The sequence below is a fragment of the Dendrobates tinctorius genome, unplaced genomic scaffold, assembly GCF_039654945.1.
Source record: "Dendrobates tinctorius isolate UK_male_01 unplaced genomic scaffold, ASM3965494v1 ptg000387l, whole genome shotgun sequence".
In the NCBI taxonomy this organism is placed as follows: Eukaryota; Metazoa; Chordata; class Amphibia; order Anura; family Dendrobatidae; genus Dendrobates; species Dendrobates tinctorius.
The window spans coordinates 2,385,117-2,409,592 of record NW_027362053.1 but is presented as its reverse complement, the minus strand read 5'-3'; the positions used below and the strand labels follow the sequence as shown (position 1 = coordinate 2,409,592).

The 24,476-nt window shown below is 44.4% G+C and overlaps 1 protein-coding gene across 1 annotated transcript; it reads left to right on the top strand.

Moving 5' to 3' along the window:
* Positions 1-9,646: 9,646 nt before the first annotated feature.
* Positions 9,647-15,678, top strand: LOC141076084 (uncharacterized). Its single transcript, XM_073563330.1, has 8 exons — positions 9,647-9,724; positions 9,839-9,979; positions 10,061-10,071; positions 10,239-10,313; positions 10,549-10,637; positions 10,814-10,908; positions 13,267-13,345; positions 14,810-15,678. Exons 1-8 carry the CDS (start codon positions 9,647-9,649, stop codon positions 15,589-15,591), a joined length of 1,350 nt encoding a protein of 449 aa, XP_073419431.1. The 3' UTR covers positions 15,592-15,678.
* Positions 15,679-24,476: the final 8,798 nt, after the last annotated feature.

Sequence of the window (24,476 nt, the reverse complement as noted above, 5' to 3'; positions counted from 1 at the left end):
TTGACTTTGCAGCTAGTCAGTTGTTCATAAGTTTGGTTGGGGCAGTTTGAGTGGAGTAGTACAGACACCGAATTGTACAGAAGATTGTTGGAGAGTGTGTTAGATGAGCGGTGGGAAGAAAGTTCGATATGGACATGCTGTTCAGGGAGTTTAGAGGTGAACGGAAGTAGTGATATGAGTCGATAGCTAGACAGAGATTGGGTCAAGTGATGGCTTCTGCAGGATATGCCTGATTGTGTGTTTGAAAGATTGAGCGGAAGACACCAGAGGTTAATTATAAGTTGAAGAGGTGCGTGATAGCTGGGATAAGCATGGTGGTGAGGCGTGACTAGGGAAGAAAATGATCAAGCTTTACTTCAGTGATGGTGCGACAGAAGATTATGGGGGAAGGGCATTAGTCTGTTATGTAGAGGGGTTGTGGTTGTAAAATAAAGCTTTTTATGGTGTGCCCGTTTTTATTTTTAAAGTACACTGCTCAAAAAAATAAAGGGAACACTTAAACAAAAGAATATAACTCCAAGTGAATCAAACTTCTGTGAAATCAAACTGTCCATTTAGGAAGTAACACTGCTTGACAATCAACTTCACATGCTGTTGTGCAAATGGAATAGACAACAGATGGAAATTATTGGCAATTATCAAGACACCCTCAATAAAGGAGTGGTTCTGCAGGTTGGGACCAGAGACCACATCTCAGTACCAATGCTTTCTGGCTGATGTTTTGGTCATTTTTGAATGTTGGTTGTGCTTTCACACTCGTGGTAGCATGAGACGGACTCTACAACCCACACAAGTGGCTCAGGTAGTGCAGCTCATCCAGGATGGCACATCAGTGCAAGCTGTGGCAAGAAGGTTTGTTGTGTCTGTCAGCGTAGTGTCCAGAGGATGGATGCGCTACCAGGAGACGTGGAGCGGGCCATAGCAGGGCAACAACCTAGCAGCAGGGCCGCTACCTCCACCATTGTGCAAGGAGGAACAGGAGGAGCACTGCCAGAGCCCTGCAAAATGACCTCCAGCAGGCCACAAATGTGCATGTGTCTGCACAAATGGTTAGGAACCGACTCCATGAGGATGGTCTGAGGGCCCGACGTCCACAGATGGAAGTTGTGCTCACAGCCCAACACTGTGAGCCCAACACTATCAGCACAGTAGCCAGAGCATGTAGTAGATACCAGGAGACGTGGAGGGGGCCGTAGAATGGCAACAACCCAGCAGCAGGATCACTACCTCCTCCCTTGTGCAAAGAGGAGCAGTGCCAGAGCCCTGCAAAATAACCTTCAGCAGACCACTAACATCCATGCGTCTTCTCAAACTGTCAGAAACACACTATGAGGGTGGTATGAAGACCCAACGTCCACAAGTGGGTGTTGAGCTTACAGCCCAACACCGTGCAGGGCGATTGGCATTTGCCAGAGAACACCAGGATTGGCAGATTCAACATTGATGCCCTGTGCTCTTCACAGATGAGAGCAAGTTCACACTGAGCACATGAGACAGACGTGATAGAGTCTGGAGATGCCGTGGAGAACGTTCTGCTGACTTCAACATCCTCTAGCATGACCGACTTGGCAGTGGGTCAGCAATGGTGTTGGGAGGCATTTCTTTGGAGGACCGCACAGCCCTCTATATGCTAGCCACAGGTACCCTGCCATTAGGTACCGGGTTGAGATCCTCAGACCCATTGTGAGACCATATGCCGGTGCAGTGGGCCCTGGGTTCCTTTTGATGCATGACTTTGCTGGGCTTCATGTGGCTGAAGGGTATCCTCAGTTCCAGCATGATGAAGGCAATGATGCTATGAACTGGCCTGCTAGTTCCCCAGACCTGAATCCAATCAAGCACATCTGGGACATCATGTCTTGATCCATCCACCAATACCATGTTGTACCACAGATTGTCCAGGAGTTCACTGATGCTTTAATCCAGGTCTGGGAGGAGATCCCATCCGCCGCATCATCAGGAGCATGCTCAGGCATTGTAGGGATGACATACAGGCACATGGAGGCCACACACACTACAGAGCATAATTTCTGTGTGTTAAGATATTTCCACTGAAGTTGGATCAGCCTGTAATTTGATTTTCCACTTTGATTTTGAGCATCATTCCAAATCCAGACCTCCATTGGATATAAAATTTGATTTACATTGATAATTTGTATGTTCTATTGTTCTCAACGCATTCCACTATGTAATGAATGAAGATTTGCAACTGGAATATTTCATTCAATGATATCTAGGATGTGGGATTTTAGTGTTCCTTTTATTTTTTTGAGCAGTGAATAACATATATAAGATAAATTACACAAACTGACAGACTGGTACAGAGGTAGAAAGAACCCTGCCCTCACGGGCTTGCAATCTACAGGGTAAGGAGACAGTAGGTTGTGGGAAAGTTTCAGAGGATGGTGGGAGTGTTGCTCTGGAAAAATCTTGAATGCAATTGGGTGAAGAACGGAGGCAAATAAGGAAGACTTGTAAAGTCTTGTGTGCTGAATATATGAGAGTATTGAAGTAGTCCTGTTTAGCAGACGTGAGGACAGATTTGGAAGAAAAAATTGCTTGTTTGAATGTGATTAAGTCTACCTATTAGCTTATTTTCTTCCAGTGCCGCTCTGCAACCCTGGATACATGCAGCAGCTTTTTTCTATGAGCATGGTGTGCAAGGGTTGTATATTGATTCGTCACATTCTGCTGTGCATGAGAGGGACAACCAAATTAATATTAAATGAAAGTTTGGCGCTGTAGAAAACTGTGGCTGTGTCTGGGCTGTGGAGTGAGGTTATGATGGAGAGCAGTTGAAGAGCGTTAGAGAAAGTGTTAATGTCCAGGTGTGAGTAAAAATTGAAAATGAGCGTTAGAGAAAGTGTTAATGTCCAGGTGTGAGTAAAAATTGAAAATATACCATTTTAGTGCTCATTACATACTGTAGCACTCAGTTGACACGTGTCCCATAAATTGTTAAACGGTTTGTTCTGGACTTATGAATTGATTACCTATCCCAATATAAAATCATAGAGGTTCAACACCCCCACTGATCAGCTGAGCTTGTCTCGGACAGCAGCCTGAACTAAGCGATGTACTGTAACAACCCTGTACGTTTTATGGTGGCTGCAACCGAGCACTGCAGTTCATTCTTAGATAAAGTGCAGTACTTGCTTGCAGTCACTAAGCAGTGTACGGCTGCTGTGTTCTGCCCGTGCATTACTGGTTCTGCTGCCGAACCAGTGTTCAGCTGATTAGGGTTAATCATTGGCAGCCAGTTAGTCATTGATAATGGGTTACTGTGCTCCCGCTTCCTCCGTTTGTCCAAGATTTGTCCGAAGGGAGTGAGAGCACAGCAGCGGAGTATCAGCCGCTGATTGGCTGCAAGACTCATTGTGGAATGAACATAGTATCTAAGAAGAGGTTGTTGTAGTGGACAACTCCTTTAAGTCCTGGAAAACCCCTTTAAGTGTGTTCTCCCCTCTGCAGCAGTGTTCTACAAGTCTATGTTCTATGGGAATACTGCAGGACTTAAAAGGGGCAACCATTTAGCTTAGGGAGCGTGGTTTTCGTCAATTGGTTTTTGGGATCCATGTCGCTCTACCAGCCCCCTTGAGCTACTGGTAGCATAGAAAACCTAAATTTTCCATTGACATACAACAAATCTGACTAAGGGCTTGTTTTTTGCAGGATGAGTTGAAGATTTTATTTGTGCCATTTTGGGTTAGATAACATTTTTTATTGCTTTTTTTTATTTTTATTTTTGGTAGACAAAATGAACAAAAACAGCATTTCAGGAATTGTCTTTAACTTTTTATGGAGTTTTATGTTGTTCACTGTGCAAGAAAAGTGATAAATCTACGTTATTTTGTGGGACTGTTCGATTATAGCGACACCAGGGTTATACAGTATTCATACATTTTGCTATTTTTGTACACCAAGAACACTTTTTTTTTTCAAAAATGTATTTGTTTTTTCCATCGCCATATTCTGAGAACTATACCTTTTTATTTTTCTGCTGTAAGATCTATGTGATGGTTTATTTTTTGTTTGATGAGATCTTGGTACCAGGTAGCAGAGTTTCAGCTGCAATATATAGATGATAATTATTGCTGTTGGTGCCCATTCTGCTTCTAAACTGGTTCCAACATTGCGATGTATGGTGCTTTGTGGGAACTCCTCGGTTGCTGTGACATCCATGTATGGCGGATGTCAGGAATGGGTTAAAGACGCAATTTTCATTTTTATCATTTTCTTTTTATGTTCCTTTTTTCATACTGCTACAATTTTTATGATTTTTCAGTCAACAGATCCATATAAGGACTCATTTTTGTAGGACAAGATGCAGTTTTGAATGACAACTTTAACGTTACCATATAAAGTACTGAAAACAGAGAGAAAAAATCTGTGTGAAGAGAAATGATGAAAAAAAACTACAATTTTACCATCCTTTTATGTGTTTTACGGTATCAATTGTGTCTGAAAATTTAACCTGGCAACATGATTCTCTAGGTCGCTACGATTATGGCGATACCAAACTTACTCAGTTTTATTATTTTAGTAGTTAAAATTTGTAAAAAAAAAGTCTATCATTTATAGGAAATTAATGTTCCATATAATAATATTTAGGCTCCACATTAATATTTGGAATATTGTAGCATTCTCTCCGCCACATCCTGTTAGACAAAGGGGGAGAAGAAGGACTGAGACTCCCAAGCTGGAAACCCTCCTATGAAAAACCTCATTCCCAACCTCTGCTATCTGCTGACAGAGATGCTGAGGACTGGGAAGTACTGTGTCCTCCCGGATGTATGCAAGTGGATACATTGTTCCAGACTGTGCTGGGATTCTGACACGGATCAGGAGGAAGGACTGCTGTGCTCTGTGCTAGGCTGACCATGTCCCACCATGCTGATAACTCCCACCAGGATTAGGCTAAGGCTTATTTCCAAAGGTGAGTATGGTGATGGGTCTGTCTCACTAACTAAACTGAAATTCCCTCCGTATGCTGGGAATGCCCCGCCAATGCCCCTTATCTGTCCCTCTGGGTGAGCTGGCACGTATAGGAGCAAGATTGTAGTGCTCCTGGTCAGACTTGTAACTTGTAGTAATATTGAGTCACGCTGACTTTAGCAATACTGGCTGTTATAGCTACAGGGAATGTTCAATGTGTGTAGTGGGTAGTAATAGAAAAGGATGACATCTGGGACTTGTAGTTTCAGCTTGCAGCAAATATCCTTTGTAAAGCAACTGTACTAAGGATCATCCTTCTGCCTAGAACTGGAAGAATCTCCTGTTCCTTGCACAGTACTGAGTACGGGATGGGTGACATAAGGTGATAGGCGATAGCAGAGAACAATAGGGTTGAATAGGGTGGCATGGTTTCATTGGGGTGTCAGGTTGATTGGGTTTAACAAATGGGGCATAGAAGATACAATGTAACGGTGGTTGACGGGAAATTATAGCATAATGGTATTTTGTGTTACTTCTTCCTATGAGAGGTAAATTACATCTTTTATTGTTATCCAGCACACTAAGTGATGAGAGGGGTTAATCAGCCATGTTTAGTACTAGGCCGGTTGAACAGCTATAGAGTGGGAGGAGTACAGAGTATAAATACCCAACTTTCTAGAGCATTTGAGTGTGGGTGGGTTTGGACGTGCAAGCTCTGGAGATGTGCTTTGGTGTTAAGGAAAGCTGGACGTATGGAAATTGCAGGTCTCCTGGATTGAATGTCCTTTTCTAAATGACATGGAAGCTGAAATCTAAGACAAGAGGGCTAACCAGCACTATTGTATGGACTTGATACTTTATGTTTTACCTACATAAAGGCTGTATTTATGTTTTCTGGTGATGTGGTTTATGAAGAGTGCAATAAACCAGGTGGACTTTAAATTGACCTTAAATAGAAACGGTTCCTGTGTCTACCTCTTTAAGAAGCCGAGTGAGACGACCTACCACAATGGCAATAGGGATGTAATTCTAAACAGCAGGGCTCTCATGCACACTGACACTGCCTCTGAACAATTAAAGCCACAGTGTCCCCAAAAACTGTCAGTGACCACTATATTATCCCCATTAGCTGGGCCTTCATTAGCGGCAGGCAGACCAGGCAGCTTCCTAGGGCCCATGCTCCTCCAGGGGCCCCCAGCCAGTGGCGTGCCACTAATAAGCAGCACACCATGCAGCTGCTATGGAACCCATGAGAAAGAGGGTCCAGGCGCCATGCCTCCCGCCGCATTGCGCATTCAACTTTATTGGGACCACAGATGCCGATACAGTTGAAATTAGTTATGGAGGAGAGAGTCAGATGACGTTCCCATCACTGCACCTCTGCCTCTGACTCAGCGTGTGCCAGATGTGGAGCTGATGAGAAGCTCTGCAGAAGCCAGAACTAGGGGAATAAGGAGGAGAGGTAAGTATTGTGTGTGTGGTGTGGAGGGTAGCACTATACAGTGTATGTGGGGAGGCTGCGTTATATTGCATGTGGGGGGACTGCACTACACTGTGTATGGGGTGAAGCTGCATTATACTGCATGTTAGGGACTGCACTATACTGCGTATGGAGTAGGCTGCACTATACTGTATATGGGTGGCTGCACTATACTGTGCATGGGGGAGGCTGCAAAATACTGTTTGGGGGCTGCACTATATTGTGTGGGGGGTGCTGCCCTATACTGTGTGGGAGGGCTGCATTATACTGTGTTTGGGGTGAATGCACTATACTGTGTGTGTGGGGTTGCACTATGCTTTGTGTGGGAGCGCTGCATTAAACTGTGGGTGGGGCAATTGCACTATACTGTGTACATGGGGGACTGCATTATACTCTCAGGAGGCTGCATTATGCTCTACGAGGGGGCTACACTATACTGTGTGTGGGGATGAATTATACTCTGAGGGGGCTTCAGTATACCCTATGAGGGGGTCTGTAGTATACGCTATAGGGGGCTGCAGTATTTTCTATGAGGGAGGCTACATTATACTCTATCAAGAACCATGGTCAGTGCATTATACTATATTTACTATATGAGACCTGCATTATACTGTGTCATGGACTATCTGTCTTCATCATTCTTCCTCAGCTGAAGTAAAGAGGCCGGGAAACAAACGTCGAACAATTTCAATATTGTCGATCACGCTCGTTTAGCGGCCTGAACTCAGCGCATGTAAATACAACTGAAATGTTTCTGTGTGATGTGCAATATGTGAGTATTTTGGGCCTCACTTTAAACTTTTGCCCAGGACCCCACTTTGTCTAAACCTGGCCCTGCCCATTAGTGACAGCCAAAGTACTCTCTTAAGTTAGGGTATGTGTACAATGTCATTTTCTGCCATTTTATCATTGGGTTCACTGAAAACAATGGCAGGAAAAGCTCAAATGCTCAAAATAATGGTCCTATTAACTTGTATGGGAAAAAGATTTGCTGATCATTTGTTCAGGCTTTCTAATACACCAAGTGTTTAAAAGAAGTGAAATGTACATTCTTCAGGCATAGACAATAAAAGTTACTGGGAAAGTTAAAAGGACACCCATAAGATACCCACGCGTCTTTTTGAGCGTTTTATCAGGATTTTTTTCATTGTTAAATTCATTTAAAAAAAAAAACAACTGAAAAATCTCAGTAAAAAGAATGCTGAAAAAAAAAATTGGTGGAAAAAAGCTGCTCAGAAAATGACTAAAAATGCTACCAAAAAAAGTATACCTCTAATGTAACACATCTTCTTCCAAGTAATGTCAAGTGAGAATGTGGCGCCCCTGAGGCTTCAGTCGCCACAGAGGTACTGCACCTTCTCCTAAGGTGTAGTGCCCCACCATCCAGGTAAGGTGCGAGCTCCTGACCACGCTCCACACCTGCATTCCACACACAGGATAGTTCAGTGGGGCCACCTAACAGCTTCAGGCTGGGGGTTAGCAGAGCACCCCTCGTGGAACCCTGCTTTGTAACACGAGATGTGCTGGGAGGCTGGTGGAGTGAGATGATATAAAAGAGTGGGAAGAGTGAAAGTTAGGGGGCAGAGCAGTGGGTTAGAGGAGAGAGAAGAGAGAAAATGGGTGTCTGAGGGACGTGCTGCAGCAGGTCCCAGTGATCTGGGCTGCTGGCACGAGAAAGACCAGAGAAAGAGACTGATAAGATTGATAACCTAACCTTCCATAAGAGAGAGAGAACAGATCGGAACGAAGGAGAATAGAAGGACGGTGGGAAGCTGGTTGAAGAAAGATAGAGAACCCTTCCAGTCCAGAGAGCGCAAAGACCGGGGCCCGGTCCCCGAGGTTGATTGGATCTTTATGTCTGGCAACAGACACCGGAGGAGTAGTGAGCCACTAACGCCTTGCTCCCATCATAGACTTGGGACACAACAGCAACTGAATAGAGAGCCGGGATGCAGTGAGGAGTCCCCGAAGCAGGCTACAGCTGTCTGTCATACAAGTAAAGACTAGGAAAACCTAGAGAGAGGCATTCCAGGGTAACTAAGTACTGGAGTGCTTCGCACCTAAAGGCGCATTGGAGGAGTCGTTCAGTAAGGTACATGTTGGCGGAGTGTGGAAGGGAGAATCCTATCCTGCCTGGAGGTTGGCTGGAGCCCTGACCTGGAGAACACAGTACGGAGGCAGGCATGTGTGTGAACTGCAAACAGTGAGTAAAGCTTTGGAACCACATACTCTGGTGTCCTCCAGTTATTCCCGCACCGTTACACCTGAGTATCAGCATCCATACCATTCTGCGCCTCTCCTCATCCATTGCACCTACACTGCCCTGGGGCTACAGCTCCACCTGTGGGGAGCTATACCATCTCTGCTGCACCACACCATCAGTCCCAGCGGATCTGCATGCAGCGTTGGCTCAACACCTTGCCAAACACCACGGGTGGCGTCACGAACTATTCTACCATTAGCTACATCACCGCCATTGATAAGATAAGAAAAGATAAGATAATCCTTTAATCGTCCCACCATGGGGAAATTCAGAGCATTACAACAGCAAGGCAGGAACAAGTACAGATGCATAAAGGCATCTGATATTGGGCGCCCAGGGCCACAGAGCGGGTCACCGCTGCTGTGACACATTCCCGCCTGACACCGGCCCGGTACCGAGTACCCCGCTGCCCTGGGTGTGCGAGGGCGACCCAAGAACAGAAGCATTAAACAGTGGTAGACTGGGATGAGGGATATAGAATACAGATTGAATTGGCCTATATGGGTGAGCGCTGCATCAAATTTTACTTTTAAGGATACTATTTTCTGGACTGTGTTTTGCTTTATATGATGCTGAGCACCATCTACCTGTATAAGAGAGGAGAACTGGTGAGTAGTGCTGATTTTTTTTTAATTTAACATGATGGTGAACTATTACAGACTACCCAAGACTGTATAGTATATCTACAGTTATTATTACGCTTATATATTGCCATGATATTCCACAGCGCTTTACACGCATTATCATCGCTGGCCCCACTCACAATCTATCAGTATGTCTTGGAGTGTGGGAGGAAGCCCGAGAACCCGGAGGAAACCCACATAAACACGGGGAGAACATACAAATTCCTTACAGATGTTTGAACCCAGGACCCCAGTGCTGCCAGGCTGCAGTGCTAACCACTGAGCCACCTTGCTGCCCAGTTACTTTATGCTTATGTTTTTGCAACAGGTCATAGGTCATGCATGATGAACACGCACCAAGGTGACATGACTGAGCGGCTATTACATCTTACCCTGGAGATTATCTACTTGCGAACTGGACAGGTAAGGGATTCTGACAATTCATGCATGTCACACAGTAGCACTTAATTTATAAACAGAAATTGGAAATGTACAAGAGCAAGAATCTATTATATTTAGCATTGTCTGTCGTATTAGGATTATGGACCAATGAAGAAGTCTGAGGAGCCCATCGACGGCCAACATGAGTCAAATAAACCAACCATGGAACTTGACACAGAAAATGAGCAAAAGATCATGGACCTCACTAAAAAGATCATCCATCTGCTGACTGGAGAGGTGAGCGCTGGTGGGAATACTGGGTCATTACATGATAACACAAGGAATAATGTGTTTGGATAATTTATCATTGTCTCTCAGGTTGCTATAAGGTGTCAGGACGTCAGTGTGTATTTCTCCATGGAGGAGTGGGAGTACATAGAAGGACACAAGGATCTCTACGAGGACGTCATCATGGAGAAGACCCAGACCCTCATGTCACTAGGCAAGAAAAAGTCTTCTGTCGCATGTGCACCATCTTTTTAATGATCTTTCATAGCCATATGACTTCTACCATTGAAACAAATTACTTACAATTTGTTTCACCTGTACAAGACCCAAGCCCAAAATCATGGTAAGTGGCCACATGGCAAAAGGAAGGAACCGTTCAGGTCATGTGAAAACACTCCCAAGCATCCACTAGGTTATATGATTAGCACATAACCCTAAGATTAAAGGGGGTTTTACACATAGCGATATCGCTAGCAATATCGCTAAAGCATTACCTATTTGGTGACGCAGCAGCGATATCGCTATGTGTGATACTTACCTCCGACCGGCTCCCCTGCTGTCTGTTGTTGATCGCACAGCTCCATTTCTCGTCGGGCGCTTCCTGCTGGCGCCGACGAGCGACGCGTGGACACGGGCGGGAGGACGTCAGGATGGCCGCGTCTGACAGGTAAGTAAAGACCGCTGTATCGCTGCTGCATCACTGTGAGATCTGCCTGTGTGGCAGCTCACAAGCGACCATTTAGCGATGCACCAGCGATCCTGACTGGGTCGTATCGTTGTCGGGATCGCTGGTGCATCGCTAAATGTAAAGGGGCCTTAACTCACTGCATTTGTATCTTGTAGAAAAGTCCAACAAAAGAAGTTTATCAGAGAGTAAACCATGTCCCTATACACAGGTTGCAAAACAGGAACATCTCAATAGCTTTCATGTTTACAAGGTAAGTTCTGCCAAGCTGTGAATTTGACATTATGACTTTTGTGGTAAAGGTGATTTTATTAAAGGGTTTATAAGTGACATAATATTAATGGCCTATCCATGGGATTGGTAATGAACGTTTTATGGTGAAAGGGTAAAATGAATTGGAGATGCTTATGTGTGAGTGTAAACAATAAAAAACAAAAAACATTTTGCTAAAGGCAAAACACCAATGAACATTGACGGCCAACACGAAAAGACACATGGCACTCCAAAAGTTTCCAGAAGTGTCACTAATGCCCCCTACAGAAGTCAACGTTCTAGCAAAAGTCAGGGCCAAACTTCCAGGTTTTGGAATCCGAGAATGCAGAACAGATCCCATACCCCAACATGGCCGCTTCTCGCTGTGAAAAAGCAAGATCTTGCTCTTTGCACCAACCCAACGCTGCCAAATCCTTTACTATGTTACAACCTAAAGGATGTGGTAGGTTAGGGCAAAGCACAAAATCTTATAACACTCTCAAACTTTCATAGCAAAGGTGGAGGTGTGCACAGGTTTGTGGGTTCCACTATGCATGACCAGATCCCACAACTGGTAAGTTTGGTCCTGACATTTGCTGGAAAGTTAAACCTCTTTTAGGGAAATTATGGACACTTCTGGACACTTTTGAGAAGTTATATATAGAAAATTTATCAGTTTCTGGATGCCCTTTTTATTTAAAGAAGCACTCCTCCTCCAATCAAAATGTTTATCCTCTTAATATATTGCAATCAACATTTTAGACAACACTGTGTACATACAGTCGCTCATTTTACCTTTCTACCCAAATAATTCTTTTGTTTTCCATTAGGTCTATAACATCACGTGATTAATAACTGACTAGCTGAATCCTTCTAAGCTCTGTACAGAAACAGGAGGTCAGTTTTCCCTGCATGAGTCAAAAGTCACTGCTAAAATTCCTGGCAGGAAGAGGGAGCAGCTGGGTCAGGAGATAAAGAGGGGAATGATTTTTGCAGGGACAAGAGACTTCCTGTTTCGACATAAAGCAGAATAAAGAGAATTCTGGGTAGACAGGCAAAATGAGCAATTGTAAGTGCACAGTGGTATATATTATATGATAACTGCAATATATTAACATAGTAACATAGTAACATAGTTATTAAGGTTGAATGGAGACTTTAAGTCCATCTAGTTCAACCCATATCCTATCATAACTTGCCCTAACATGTTGATCCAGAGGAAGGCAAAAAAAAACCCATGTGGCAAACAGTAAGCTTCACATTGGGGAAAAAAATTCCTTCTCGACTCCACATACGGCAATCAGACTAGCTCCCTGGATCAACGCAATATTAAGGAAACTAGTGTATATACCCTGTAATATTATACTTTTCAAGAAAGGCATCCAGTCCCTTCTTAAATTTTAGTAGGGAATCACTCATTACAACATCATATGGCAGAGAGTTCCATAGTCTCACTGCTCTTACAGTAAAGAATCCGTGTCTGTGAGTATGCTTAATCCTTCTTTCCTCCAGACGTAGAGGATGCCCCCTTGTCCCCGTCACAGGTCTAAGAGTAAAAAGATCATTAGAAAGCTCTTGGTATTGTCCCCGCATATATTTATACATTGTAATAAGATCACCCCTAAGCCTTCGATTCTCCAAACTAAATAACCCCAAATGTAATAACCTGTCATGGTATTGCAGACCCCCTAGTTCCCTAATAACCTTGGTCGCTCTTCTCTGCACCCGCTCCAGTTCAGCTATGTCTTTCTTATACACCGGAGACCAGAACTGTACACAGTATTCTAAGTGTGGTCGCACTTGTGACTTATATAGAGGTAAAATTATGTTCTCCTCATGAGCATCTATGCCTCTTTTAATGCATCCCATTATTTTATTTGCCTTTGCAGCAGCTGCCTGACACTGGCCGCTAAATGTGAGTTTGTCGTCCACCCATACACCCAGGTCTTTTTCAGTGACTGTTTTGCCCAGTGTTTTACAATTAAGCACATAATTATACATCTTGTTCGTTCTACCCAAGTGCATGACCTTACATTTATCCCCATTAAAGCTCATTTGCCATTTATCAGCCCAAGCTTCTAGTTTACATAAATCCTCCTGTAATATAAAATTGTCCTCCTCTGTATTGATTACCCTGCAGAGTTTAGTGTCATCTGCAAATATTGAAATTCTACTCTCTATGCCCCCTACAAGGTCATTAATAAATATGTTAAAAAGAAGCGGGCCCAAAACTGATAGGAGGATAAAACTTTGATAGGAGAGTTTCTTTAAATAAAAGGGTAGCCTAGACTGGTGATAGGTACTCTTTACCGTTAATCCTAATTTATTTATTCATTTATGTAATGTTTGGCTTCTTTAGAGTGAAGATGGAGTAGAAAAGACTTTTGCCGAAAGTGTTCAGCCATGTAATATAGGGAAAATAATTGCTATTTGCTTAGGTAAGCAAGAGATTTGTGTACAGTCAAGAACATATTCTTATTTTCTACACCCTATAAACCTAGCCTGAAAACGATTATCCATCCAATAATAACTGTTAAAGGGGTTGTCTGGTACTTTAAATATTGATGGCCTAATCTTAGGATAAAATTGATTGTGAAAAGGGAAAAACAGCAATGGTATACAGTTATTAAACTATGTCAATTATTCTAAATATAGTAAAAAAGTAACAACATACTTAACACTTAAAAAGCACAAATAGAAGAACAGTACATATATCAGTATATAATTTTAGTCTGCAATAGAGATAATTAATGTGCAGCTTACTAATATGGGAAGCCAAGCGCAGTCACTGGATTATTGTGATATCGGATTAAAAAATTAAGTGAGGAACAGGTTGTCAACAATAGCAAATGTCCAATAAGAATTAGGTTCCCGTGATTCAATAAAATTATCAAGATCCTCCATGATGATTCGGGTGTAAAATAATTAAATGTTAAACATTTAGAAATAAGTATGGCATGTAATATAGCATGCGTTCCATAGGAAAAGACAGCGTGCGCTCCCTCTGGACTGCAAGTACGTCACTTCTGGTGACACAAGATGCGCGTAATAGAACATGCGGTCCATTTGATCAAACGGCATGCGTTCCCTCTGGAACCTAAACTTGCCATATTGGACTGGAAGTACATCACTTCCGGTGACACACGTAATAATGGAGTAGTCAGTTCAGTGGAACGCAAGACACCTTCTATCTGTGGAGCGCACTGCCATTCTGGGGTGGATACTCCAATAGCTGTCTGATCAGTGATAGAGGAGGATCAGTGGATCAATCTCAGAATTGCTATTATTAACTGTATCAAAGAATATCAAGGCCATGATTTATTAAATGATGCATAAAGATGGTATAATTAGTATGGATGATAAATTGTATTATGTGGGACCTTCACTCACAAGATCTGGAGACACTGACTCATTTCTTGAGAAATGGGAGACGTTACACACACTTGTCTATAAAAAAAATACAGGTTAAAAAATAATGTACAATGCAGTTTTTTCCCATTTCTTTTTAAATTGTGTTTCTAATTTCTCATGTTTCATCTGTAATTGTTAGTTTTGTATTTTGTTGAATTAGTATTTTTATACTTTTTGTAAAGTTGCTGAAATATGGATGCTAAAAATCATAATTATGTACTTGTGAACTATGCAAACACAAAATATGTATTTTTTTAATGTAATTAATTGAAATTGTACCTGTGCTACACTTGAAAAAATGCCAAGCACTTACAAAATGCCGTTTAAAACATGGAATTATAAATAAAAACATACTAGCAAAGGTTTATAAAAAAAAAGGTTTTCACTGAAAATCTAGAATTAATGCAGATTCATAGTACATAAGTGTTAATGAGCCCTCGTGCCATGATACTATTGAATTACATTGTAATACAGGATTTTTTATTTTTCAGGTAAAGAATTTAAAAATGGCATTCTTCCTGAAGGCAATAACTCATTTCAAAACTTAAATAAAGAATATGACAGCACCAAGAATTCTTCAGATCTTTTTGCCTTAGATAGACATCAGTACAGAACGGAAATCCTATCTGATTGTATGGAGCCGAGAGGTTTAGCTGGACCACCAAAAGATTTCCCATGTCTTACTTCTCATCCTATGCAAAGTCAGCAAAACCTTCCTAAGGAAAATCTGATTCTAAGTTTGCAACAAGGCAATCCTAAGAGTGATAGACTGTTCTCTTGTCCCGAGTGGGATAAAAGATTTAAGGGAAAAGATTATCTTACGGCACACCGGAAACTTCACATAAGCCAGGACCGATATCCGTGCACAGAGTGCCCCAAAATGTTTCCATACGCATCGAAACTCATCCGACACCAGACAATTCACAGTGGCAAAAAGCAGTTTACCTGTACCGATTGTGGAAAGTGCTTTATGACAAAGGACAACTTTATTGATCATCAAGAATCCCACATCATGAAGAAAAAAACCTTCCCGTGTCTTGAGTGTGGCAAACATTTTTTGCAAAAAAAAGTACTTGTAAGACATCTGAGAATACACAATGTAGAGAACCCCTTTACTTGTCTCAAATGTGGGAAAAACTTTACCCAGAAATCTGATTTAGTACGACACACGAGAACACACACTGGAGAGAAGCCATATACGTGCTCGGCATGCTCAAAATGCTTTGAACAGAAATCTGGGCTACTGAGACATCAGCTAATTCACAGAGATTAGATGGCGACTCTGGTCACACTTCTCACAGGTGTATTTGGTTTTCCTGTCTGTTGTTTGTGTGCGGTTAAAAACTTTATCTGATACTGATATTTGTGTTTTATTCTGTCTTTTTTTTTGCTAATAGCTAGAGAATGGTAGGTTTTACACAGCACAAAACCGATGTAAAAATGTTCCAAAGTGCCTGATTTACTTATGTGGCAAATTTGGGACAAATTGGTCCAGTTGTTTTACCGTAAATTAATATATTTCTTTTTCAATGTTTTGTTTATTAAGAATCAAGAAATATATGACAACATCTTGTAAAGCAAATCACCAACAATATGTAAGAAACACTGGTCATAGCTACAAAAAAATGAAAGATTCTTAGTTTTCTTTTTTTTTAGACAAGTGTGAGCAGTATATCAGTAATTCCAATTTGTAACAGTTCTGGAATAACTAGAAACCTTGAAGAGGGAAAATACATGGAACTGCAGAACTAACATTCGACAAACAATGGGTGAAAAAGAGTGGGGGGTGGGAATAGAGAGGGACAAGGGTGGATGGAAAGTAAGGAAAAAAGGGGGGGTGAAGGTCCATTAGTAGCTCGGTAATAACTTACCGTAGTTGTTTTCTCGTGCCCTAACACATTGTGAAGGGCCGTGTGAGAATTTATAAATTTTAATTTGAGGATTAGTGAAGGAGAGGCCTAAGGCTAGGTGAACCTCCCGAGCTGGAAAGTTTACCTCCTGAGCCCATGGAGGTGTCCCGCGTCGGTCCCAAGCCGCGTCCGGCACAAAGCTCCACATGCTGTTACCAGTGTCGACAGTCTGGTCACCTGGCTAACAGGTGAACGCAGCGGTCGAAAAAACGGTCGGTCCAGTGGTAATGGGTGGGGGTCTGTTTTCTATGGAGACCTTCTCCCCCAAACCGGCATTCCGAGGGACGTTAGATAGCGGTGCTTCCTCCTGGGAGGTAGAGGTCACGGTGGACTTCGGGGCAGAAGGGAACTTTATGTCCTCGGCCTTCGCCCAACAGCACGCTATCCCGTTGGTGCCACTTCCTCACCCCGTACCCATCAGGGTGGTCAACGGTTCGACCTTATCATCCCAGATTTCCCACCAGACAGCACCCCTTAGGCTCTCAATTCCACCATCTCATCATGAGATGCTGTCTCTGCTCATTATGCCAGAGGGCATCGACCAGGTGCTCCTCGGGGTTCCCTGGCTCCGTTGCCATTCCCCTCATATAGAGTGGTCCTCGTGGAGAATACTGGGATGGAGCAAGGGCTGTGTGGGATGGTGCATGGGGGGCAGCGTCCAAGTAGCCTCTGTGGAGGTGCCCGCGGATCTTTCCGCGCCCCCCACTGAGAATCTGAGGACCGTGACTCCGGTTGTCCTCGAGTCAGTGCCGCCTGGCAAGACCTTTGTTCCGCCTAAGGTTCTCGCGTGGGCACACGCATCCAGGGTGGGTGGTCACTTTGGCTACAAGCGGACCACAGAACTACTGGCAAGGTCTTATTGGTGGCCGCACAGTGCTCGGGACACTAAAGAATACATTCAGGCATATGCCTCTTGTGCTCGTAACAGGTCCTCTAAGCAGAGGCCAGCTGGGTTACGCTATCCCTTGCCGGTGGCAGAACGGGCAATGGAGGTTCGTGACAGTTTAGGTTGCGCCCTGCATGCCATTCTAGCCTCTAAGGAGAGAATGAAGGCGCCCGCCGACACCCATCGGCGCCCTGCTCCATCTTTTGCCCCTGGCGACTTAGTGTGGCTCTCTGCCCGAAATATCAGGCTGCGGGTCGAGTCCTCCAAGTTCACGCCGCGACACATTGGTCCCTTCAAAATCCTCAAGCGGATCAGCTCGGTGGTCTATCATCTGGCTCTTCCACCACACTTGGCCATCTCTGACGCCTTCCATGTGTCCCTTCTCAAACCTGTTCACATGTCCCGGTTTTCCGAGTCATCTGCCGAGACATCAGACTTGTCTTCGGACGAGTCTGAGGTCAATGCCATTGTGGGACACAGGGTGGTACGTGGCAAAAAACTTTATTTGGTGGATTGGAAGGCTCAGGGGGGAGGGGGCTCTAGGAGGGGGGGTAATGTTAGGCCTCAGGTTCCTGCAGCGGCACAGCAGGAATCCAGAGCCTCACATTCTGCGGTCTTCCATTCCCCATCGACGGCAGAGGAGCTTGCTCAGCAGCCCTGTCGTTCCCGGCGCTCTGCCCAGACCTGCTCTGTGGGTCTGGCTGTTGCTGCCACCTTTTGGACAGCAATAGCAATGCAGGCTGCTCAGCAGCAAACCGCTCCAGAGGCTAAGTCCTTCTGTCACTCCACTGAGCATGCTCATGAGACGATCTCCCATTGGAGATCGGGAGTCACATGCACAGGTCCTTCTCCAGATCTGATTGGTCCATCTCAGGGATCTGGAAGCTTCCGGAAGGTCCTGGCTGTTGTGAGTTCATTTTCCCCTTCGTCACTGAGGTCTGGTGAACTCCCTATTCTGGTAAAGGAAGGTAATGAGCCTGATTATCAGGCACCTGAGCCTAATGATGATGACTGGCTGAGTGGAGTCACGGACTGGATATAAGGCTGCCGACGCCCTTCTGCCCTGCGGGTGACTTCTCTGTGGACTTCTAGGAGACCAGTCTGATTCCTGCTCCTCTAAAGCTAAGTTTTCTGCTTTGCCTTTTAGCATTTGTGTTTTGTTTTTGTTTGCCTTGCTTTTCTGGATTCTGCCATTCCCTGCTGGGGTGAGCTGAATCTCCTTTTGCCGGTTGCTCTGTCTTCAGAATATTCCTGAGTACTGACATAGTCTTTTTGAAGCCTAGCGTCTTCAGGGCCTTTTTCACTGTCAGTCTGTTGGCTCTTACTTTCATAGGGTTTTTCACGCATTGCAGACAGCAGCCTTCCTGTCCTTTCCTATCTAGTTAGCTTGGGCCCCGTCTTTGCTCAGTCTATCTTTCTGTCTGTGTTGTGTTCTTTCTTCTTGCTTCACTGTCATTATATGTGGGGGGCTGCCTTTTGCTTTGGGGTCTGCTCTGGGGCAGTTTAGATTTCCCTTTCTGTCTTTAGGCTATTTAGTCCTCCGGCTGTGATCGAGGGGTCTAGGGCATCGTAGGAACCCCCCACGGCTACTGCTAGTTGTGTTGATAGGTTCAGGGGTCTGCAATCCGATAGCTGCCAACCTCTCTGGTTTTCTGGACTTAGCTAGCATTTCTGTTTTTGCCTCCTACGGTGACTCAATCATAACAGAATCACCCGCCATACCGCAGATCCTAGGGTACTCATTAGCAGGAAAGAATTGTGTTTAAAAAAAAAAAAAAAAAAAAAGAGTGTGTATATTCTTTCATCTATATCTCTGAGGCCATAGGGGGAATTTTTTTTTTCTCTCAATGGAGATAAAGCAATTGTCTGATCGTGTGGAGCAGCTCGCTGCGGAAGTGCGGGGAATTTCCGCCTACCTTGCTCGTTCGCATGCTGTTGAACCAAAGATCCCTACACCTGATGTATTTTTTGGGGATCGATCTAAATTTTTGAGTTTCAAAAAACTCGTCAGGGAGCTCCGCGCAGCAGGTTAAAATTGTCATCTCTTTGCTGCGTGGCGATCCCCAGGATTGGGCGTTTTCTTTGAAACCAGATGATCCTATTCTGACTAATGTGAACGCATTCTTTCAAGCCTTGGGGTTGTTGTATGACGAACCTAATGCTATTGATCAGGCTGAAAAGACCCTGTTGGCATTGAACCAGGGTCTAGATTCTGCAGAGTTGTACTGTCAAAAGTTCCGAAAGTGGGCGGTCCTAACAACCTGGAATGATAATGCCTTGGCTGCTCTCTTTCGGAAGGGTTTGTCAGAAGCTGTAAAAGATACTATGGTGGGATTTCCTGTTCCCTCTGGTCTGGACGATTCTATGTCATTAGCCATTCAGGTTGATCGGCGTTTACGTGAACGCAGGATTGCACGAGAGGTGTTGCCACCGGTTGAACAGACGTCTGAACCTATGCAATGTGATAGAATTTTGTCTAAGGCGCAACGTCAGGAGTTCAGAAGGCATAATAAGCTGTGTTTTTTCTGTGGAGATGCCTCGCATATTATTTCTGTTTGTCCTAAACGAGAGAAACGCTTTGCACACACGTTTTCTGTTGGTGGTGTTCAACCTAAGTTTCTTCTGGCAATTACTCTGATCTGCTCCCTGTCCACATTTTCCGCCAAGGCTTTTGTGGATTCGGGAGCAGCGCTAAACCTAATGGACTTGGATTTTGCTAAACGTTGTGGATTTCTGATGACACCTCTGCAGACGCCTATCCCTTTGAGGGGGATTGATGCTACTCCTTTGGTGAAAAATAAACCTCAGTTTTGGACCCAGGTGGTAATGCGGGTCGCCCCAGACCATCAAGAAAATTGCAGATTTTTGGTGTTGCATGGTCTGCATGATGCCGTTGTTCTGGGGTTTCCCTGGTTGCAAATTCATAATCCAGTTTTGGATTGGAAATCTGTGTCTGTGGTGAGTTGGGGTTGTCGGTGTGCCTTTAGTGAGGCTCCGGTTTTTTCCACCTCTCCTCAGTCGCATGATGTTCCTAACTATTTGGCGGACTTTTATGATGTATTTAGTGAGAATGAGTCTGCGTCCTTGCCTCCTCATAGGAGTTATGACTGTGCAATTGAACTGAGCCCGGGGTGTAAATTTCCCAAGGGTCGGCTCTTCAATTTATCTGTACCCGAGCACGAGGCTATGCGATCCTATATTAAGGAGGCGTTGGAGAAGGGTCATATTAGACCATCCTCTTCACCCTTAGGTGCCGTTTTTTTTTTTGTGGCCAAAAAGGATGGTTCTTTAAGGCCTTGTATTAATTATCGTGCCCTCAACAAAATTACTATTAAATATCAGTATCCGTTACCCCTGATTTCGGATCTATTCTCTAGAGTTAGAGGTGCTTGCTGGTTTACCAAGCTTGACCTCAGGGGGGCGTATAATCTTATCCGCATTAAGCAGGGGGATGAATGGAAGACGGCGTTTAATACTCCGGAGGGACATTTTGAGTACCTGGTGATGCCTTTTGGGCTCACTAATGCCACTTCTGTCTTCCAGTGCTTCATGAACGATATTTTCCGAGACTTTGTCGATAAATTTTTGATTATCTATCTGGATGATATTTTGATCTTCTCCAAGGATTGGGATTCTCATGTGGGACATATTCGGACTGTGTTCCGGATCTTGAGGGAGAATTCCCTGTATGTCAAAGGATCGAAATGCCTTTTTGGAGTACAGAGGATTTCATTTTTGGGATTTATTTTGTCTCCATCAACTATTGAAATGGACCCGGCCAAGGTACAGGCCATTTATGATTGGGTACAGCCCACTTCTTTGAAGGCCCTCCAGAAGTTTTTGGGTTTTGCTAATTTTTATCGGAAATTTATAGCAAAATTTTCTAGTGTTGCCAAGCCATTGACTGATCTGACTAAGAAGGGTGCTGATGTGTTGAATTGGTCTCCGGAGGCTGTTGCTTCCTTTCAGGAGCTGAAGCGAAGATTTACCTCCGCCCCGGTTTTGCGGCAACCTGATGTCTCACTCCCGTTCCAGGTAGAGGTGGATGCTTCTGAGATTGGTGCAGGAGCTGTTTTGTCCCAAAAGGATCCTGTAACATCTAAAATGAATCCCTGTGCTTTCTTTTCCCGAAAGTTCTCTCCATCTGAACGTAACTATGATGTGGGGAATCGGGAACTGTTGGCCATGAAATGGGCATTTGAGGAGTGGAGACATTGTTTGGAGGGAGCTAAACATCAAGTTGTGGTCCTCACTGACCACAAGAATTTGATTTACCTAGAGTCGGCTAAACGCTTGAACCCTAGACAGGCTAGGTGGGCCTTGTTTTTTACACGTTTTGATTTTGTGGTCTCTTTTCTTCCTGGAACTAAGAATGTCAAGGCAGACGCCCTCTCTAGGAGCTTCTTTGCTGATTCTCCTGTGGTGACCAAGCCTGCTACCATCTTAGGCGAAGGGGTAGTTCTTTCTGCCATCTCGCCCGATTTGAGACTTGCTCTGCAAGAGTTCCAGGAGGACAAACCTGAGCGTTGTCAAAGTGGAAAGTTGTATGTTCCTGACCAGAGGAAGAAGAGAGTGATGTCTGAAGTTCATTGCTCTGCATTGGCTGGTCATCCAGGTATTTTTGGTACTAGAGATCTGGTGAGTCGCTCTTTTTGGTGGCCCACCTTGTCTCAAGATGTCAGGAATTTTGTGCAGTCCTGTGGGACTTGCTCCCGGTCTAAATCTTGTTCTCGCTCTAGTGGGTTGTTGATGCCTTTGCCGGTCCCCAGGAGGCCATGGACCCATATTTCAATGGATTTCATCTCTGATATGCCTGTCTCTCAAAGAATGACTGTTATTTGGGTGATTTGTGATAGGTTCTCTAAGATGGTTCATCTTGTACCACTCCCTAAGTTGCCGTCTTCCTCTGAGTTGGTGCCCCTGTTTTTGCAACAGGTGGTTCGCTTGCACGGGATTCCTGAGAACATTGTATCTGACAGAGGAGTTCAGTTTGTGTCTAGATTTTGGAGGACTTTCTGTTCCAAGCTGGTAATTCAGTTGTCCTTCTCCTCTGCTTTTCACCCTCAGACCAATGGGCAGACAGAGAGAACAAACCAGACCTTGGAGTCGTATTTGAGATGTTTTATTTCCGCTGATCAGGATGATTGGGTTTCATTTTTGCCCTTGGCCGAATTTGCTTTAAATAATAGAGCTAGTTCTGCCACTTTGATGTCACCTTTTTTTTGTAACTTTGGGTTTCATCCTCGATTTTCTTCAGGGCAGGTGGAGCCTTCTGCCTGCCCAGGTGTTGACACTGTGGTGGAGAGAATGCACCAGATCTGGGACCAAGTGGTGGATAAGTTATCTCTCTCCCAGGAAAAGGCCCAGCGGTTTTCCAATCGACATGGGACCATTGGTCCCCAGTTTAAGATTGGTGATATGGTGTGGTTATCATCAAAAAATATTGCTATGAAGGTAGCTTCTCCTAAGTTTAAGCCTAGATTTATTGGACCTTACAAGATTTTGGAGATTATTAATCCGGTCTCTTTTCGTTTGGCTCTTCCTGTCACATTTAAAATCCATAATGTGTTCCATAAGTCCTTGTTGAAGAGGTTTGTTGAACCAGTTGTTCCTGGGGTGGCACCTCCGGACCCTGTATTGGTTGAAGGTAACATGGAATATGAGGTAGAGAAAATACTGGATTCCCGTCTGGCTAGACGGAGACTCCAGTATTTGGTTAAGTGGAAGGGTTATGGTCAGGAGGATAATTCCTGGGTCTCTGCCTCTGATATTCATGCCAAAAGATTGGTGCGTGCCTTTCATCGGGCTCACCCTGATCGCCCTGGTGGCGTGGTTGAGGGTTCGGTGACCCCTCCTCAAGGGGGAGGTACTGTTGTGAGTTCATTTTCCCCTTCGTCACTGAGGTCTGGTGAACTCCCTATTCTGGTAAAGGAAGGTAATGAGCCTGATTATCAGGCACCTGAGCCTAATGATGATGACTAGCTGAGTGGAGTCACGGACTGGATATAAGGCTGCCGACGCCCTTCTTCCCTGCGGGTGACTTCTCTGTGGACTTCTAGGAGACCAGTCTGATTCCTGCTCCTCTAAAGCTAAGTTTTCTGCTTTGCCTTTTAGCATTTGTGTTTTGTTTTTGTTTGCCTTGCTTTTCTGGATTCTGCCATTCCCTGCTGGGGTGAGCTGAATCTCCTTTTGCCGGTTGCTCTGTCTTCAGAATATTCCTGAGTACTGACATAGTCTTTTTGAAGCCTAGCATCTTCAGGGCCTTTTTCACTGTCAGTCTGTTGGCTCTTATTTTCATAGGGTTTTTCACGGATTGCAGACAGCAGCCTTCCTGTCCTTTCCTACCTAGTTAGCTTGGGCCCCGTCTTTGCTCAGTCTATCTTTCTGTCTGTGTTGTGTTCTTTCTTCTTGCTTCACCGTCATTATATGTGGGGGGCTGCCTTTTGCTTTGGGGTCTGCTCTGGGGCAGTTTAGATTTCCCTTTCTGTCTTTAGGCTATTTAGTCCTCCGGCTGTGATCGAGGGGTCTAGGGCATCATAGGAACCCCCCACGGCTACTGCTAGTTGTGTTGATAGGTTCAGGGGTCTGCAATCCGATAGCTGCCAACCTCTCTGGTTTTCTGGACTTAGCTAGCATTTCTGTTTTTGCCTCCTACGGTGACTCAATCATAACACCCGGCTATAAAAGGTTTGCATGGCCGCTCGGCCATGCGCTAGTATAGACTCTAGTTGCTAACTGTGTGAATGATGATGGATGTATGGACTTGCAAATGACTCATTAAGATTCCCCTCCCTCTGATATTACGTGTGTAGATAGGGAACTAGTGTTAGAGTCAGCGCCAGCCAGTGGCAAGCTACAGGCCACAATACTCATCCTCCACAGTGCTAGCGTCCGACAGTGCGCCTGCTACCAGGCATTGTCGTATAGCGGCAGTGTCTGTCGCTGTGCTGCAGTCTGCAGCTCTTCTTGGCATCTGCAGTTGCGACACCGCACGCACGGTAGGTCTAGACGGATGTGGACTCTGTGTCTTGGATCAAGTCCTGTGACCATATACCGTGCGTGCATTCCTCTGAGTCCTGTGACGTCAACAGGCTCAGCCTTTGTGTTTAACACCTCGGCGACTCTGTGAAGGAACAGAGATCGTCCAGAGCACTCTGGGTGACGTTCAACCCGCGTGCGTTATACCGCCATATAGCGCGTCTGCCATTACATAGCAGCAGTGTAACATCTTCTGCACGGTGGACCCCGCACTTATTATTTATTATTTAGTGCATTCCGCCGTCCCTAACATATATAATATATGAGTTTCACTTTATGTATTGAAGAACTGAAATAAATTAAATTTTTGATGATATTCTAATT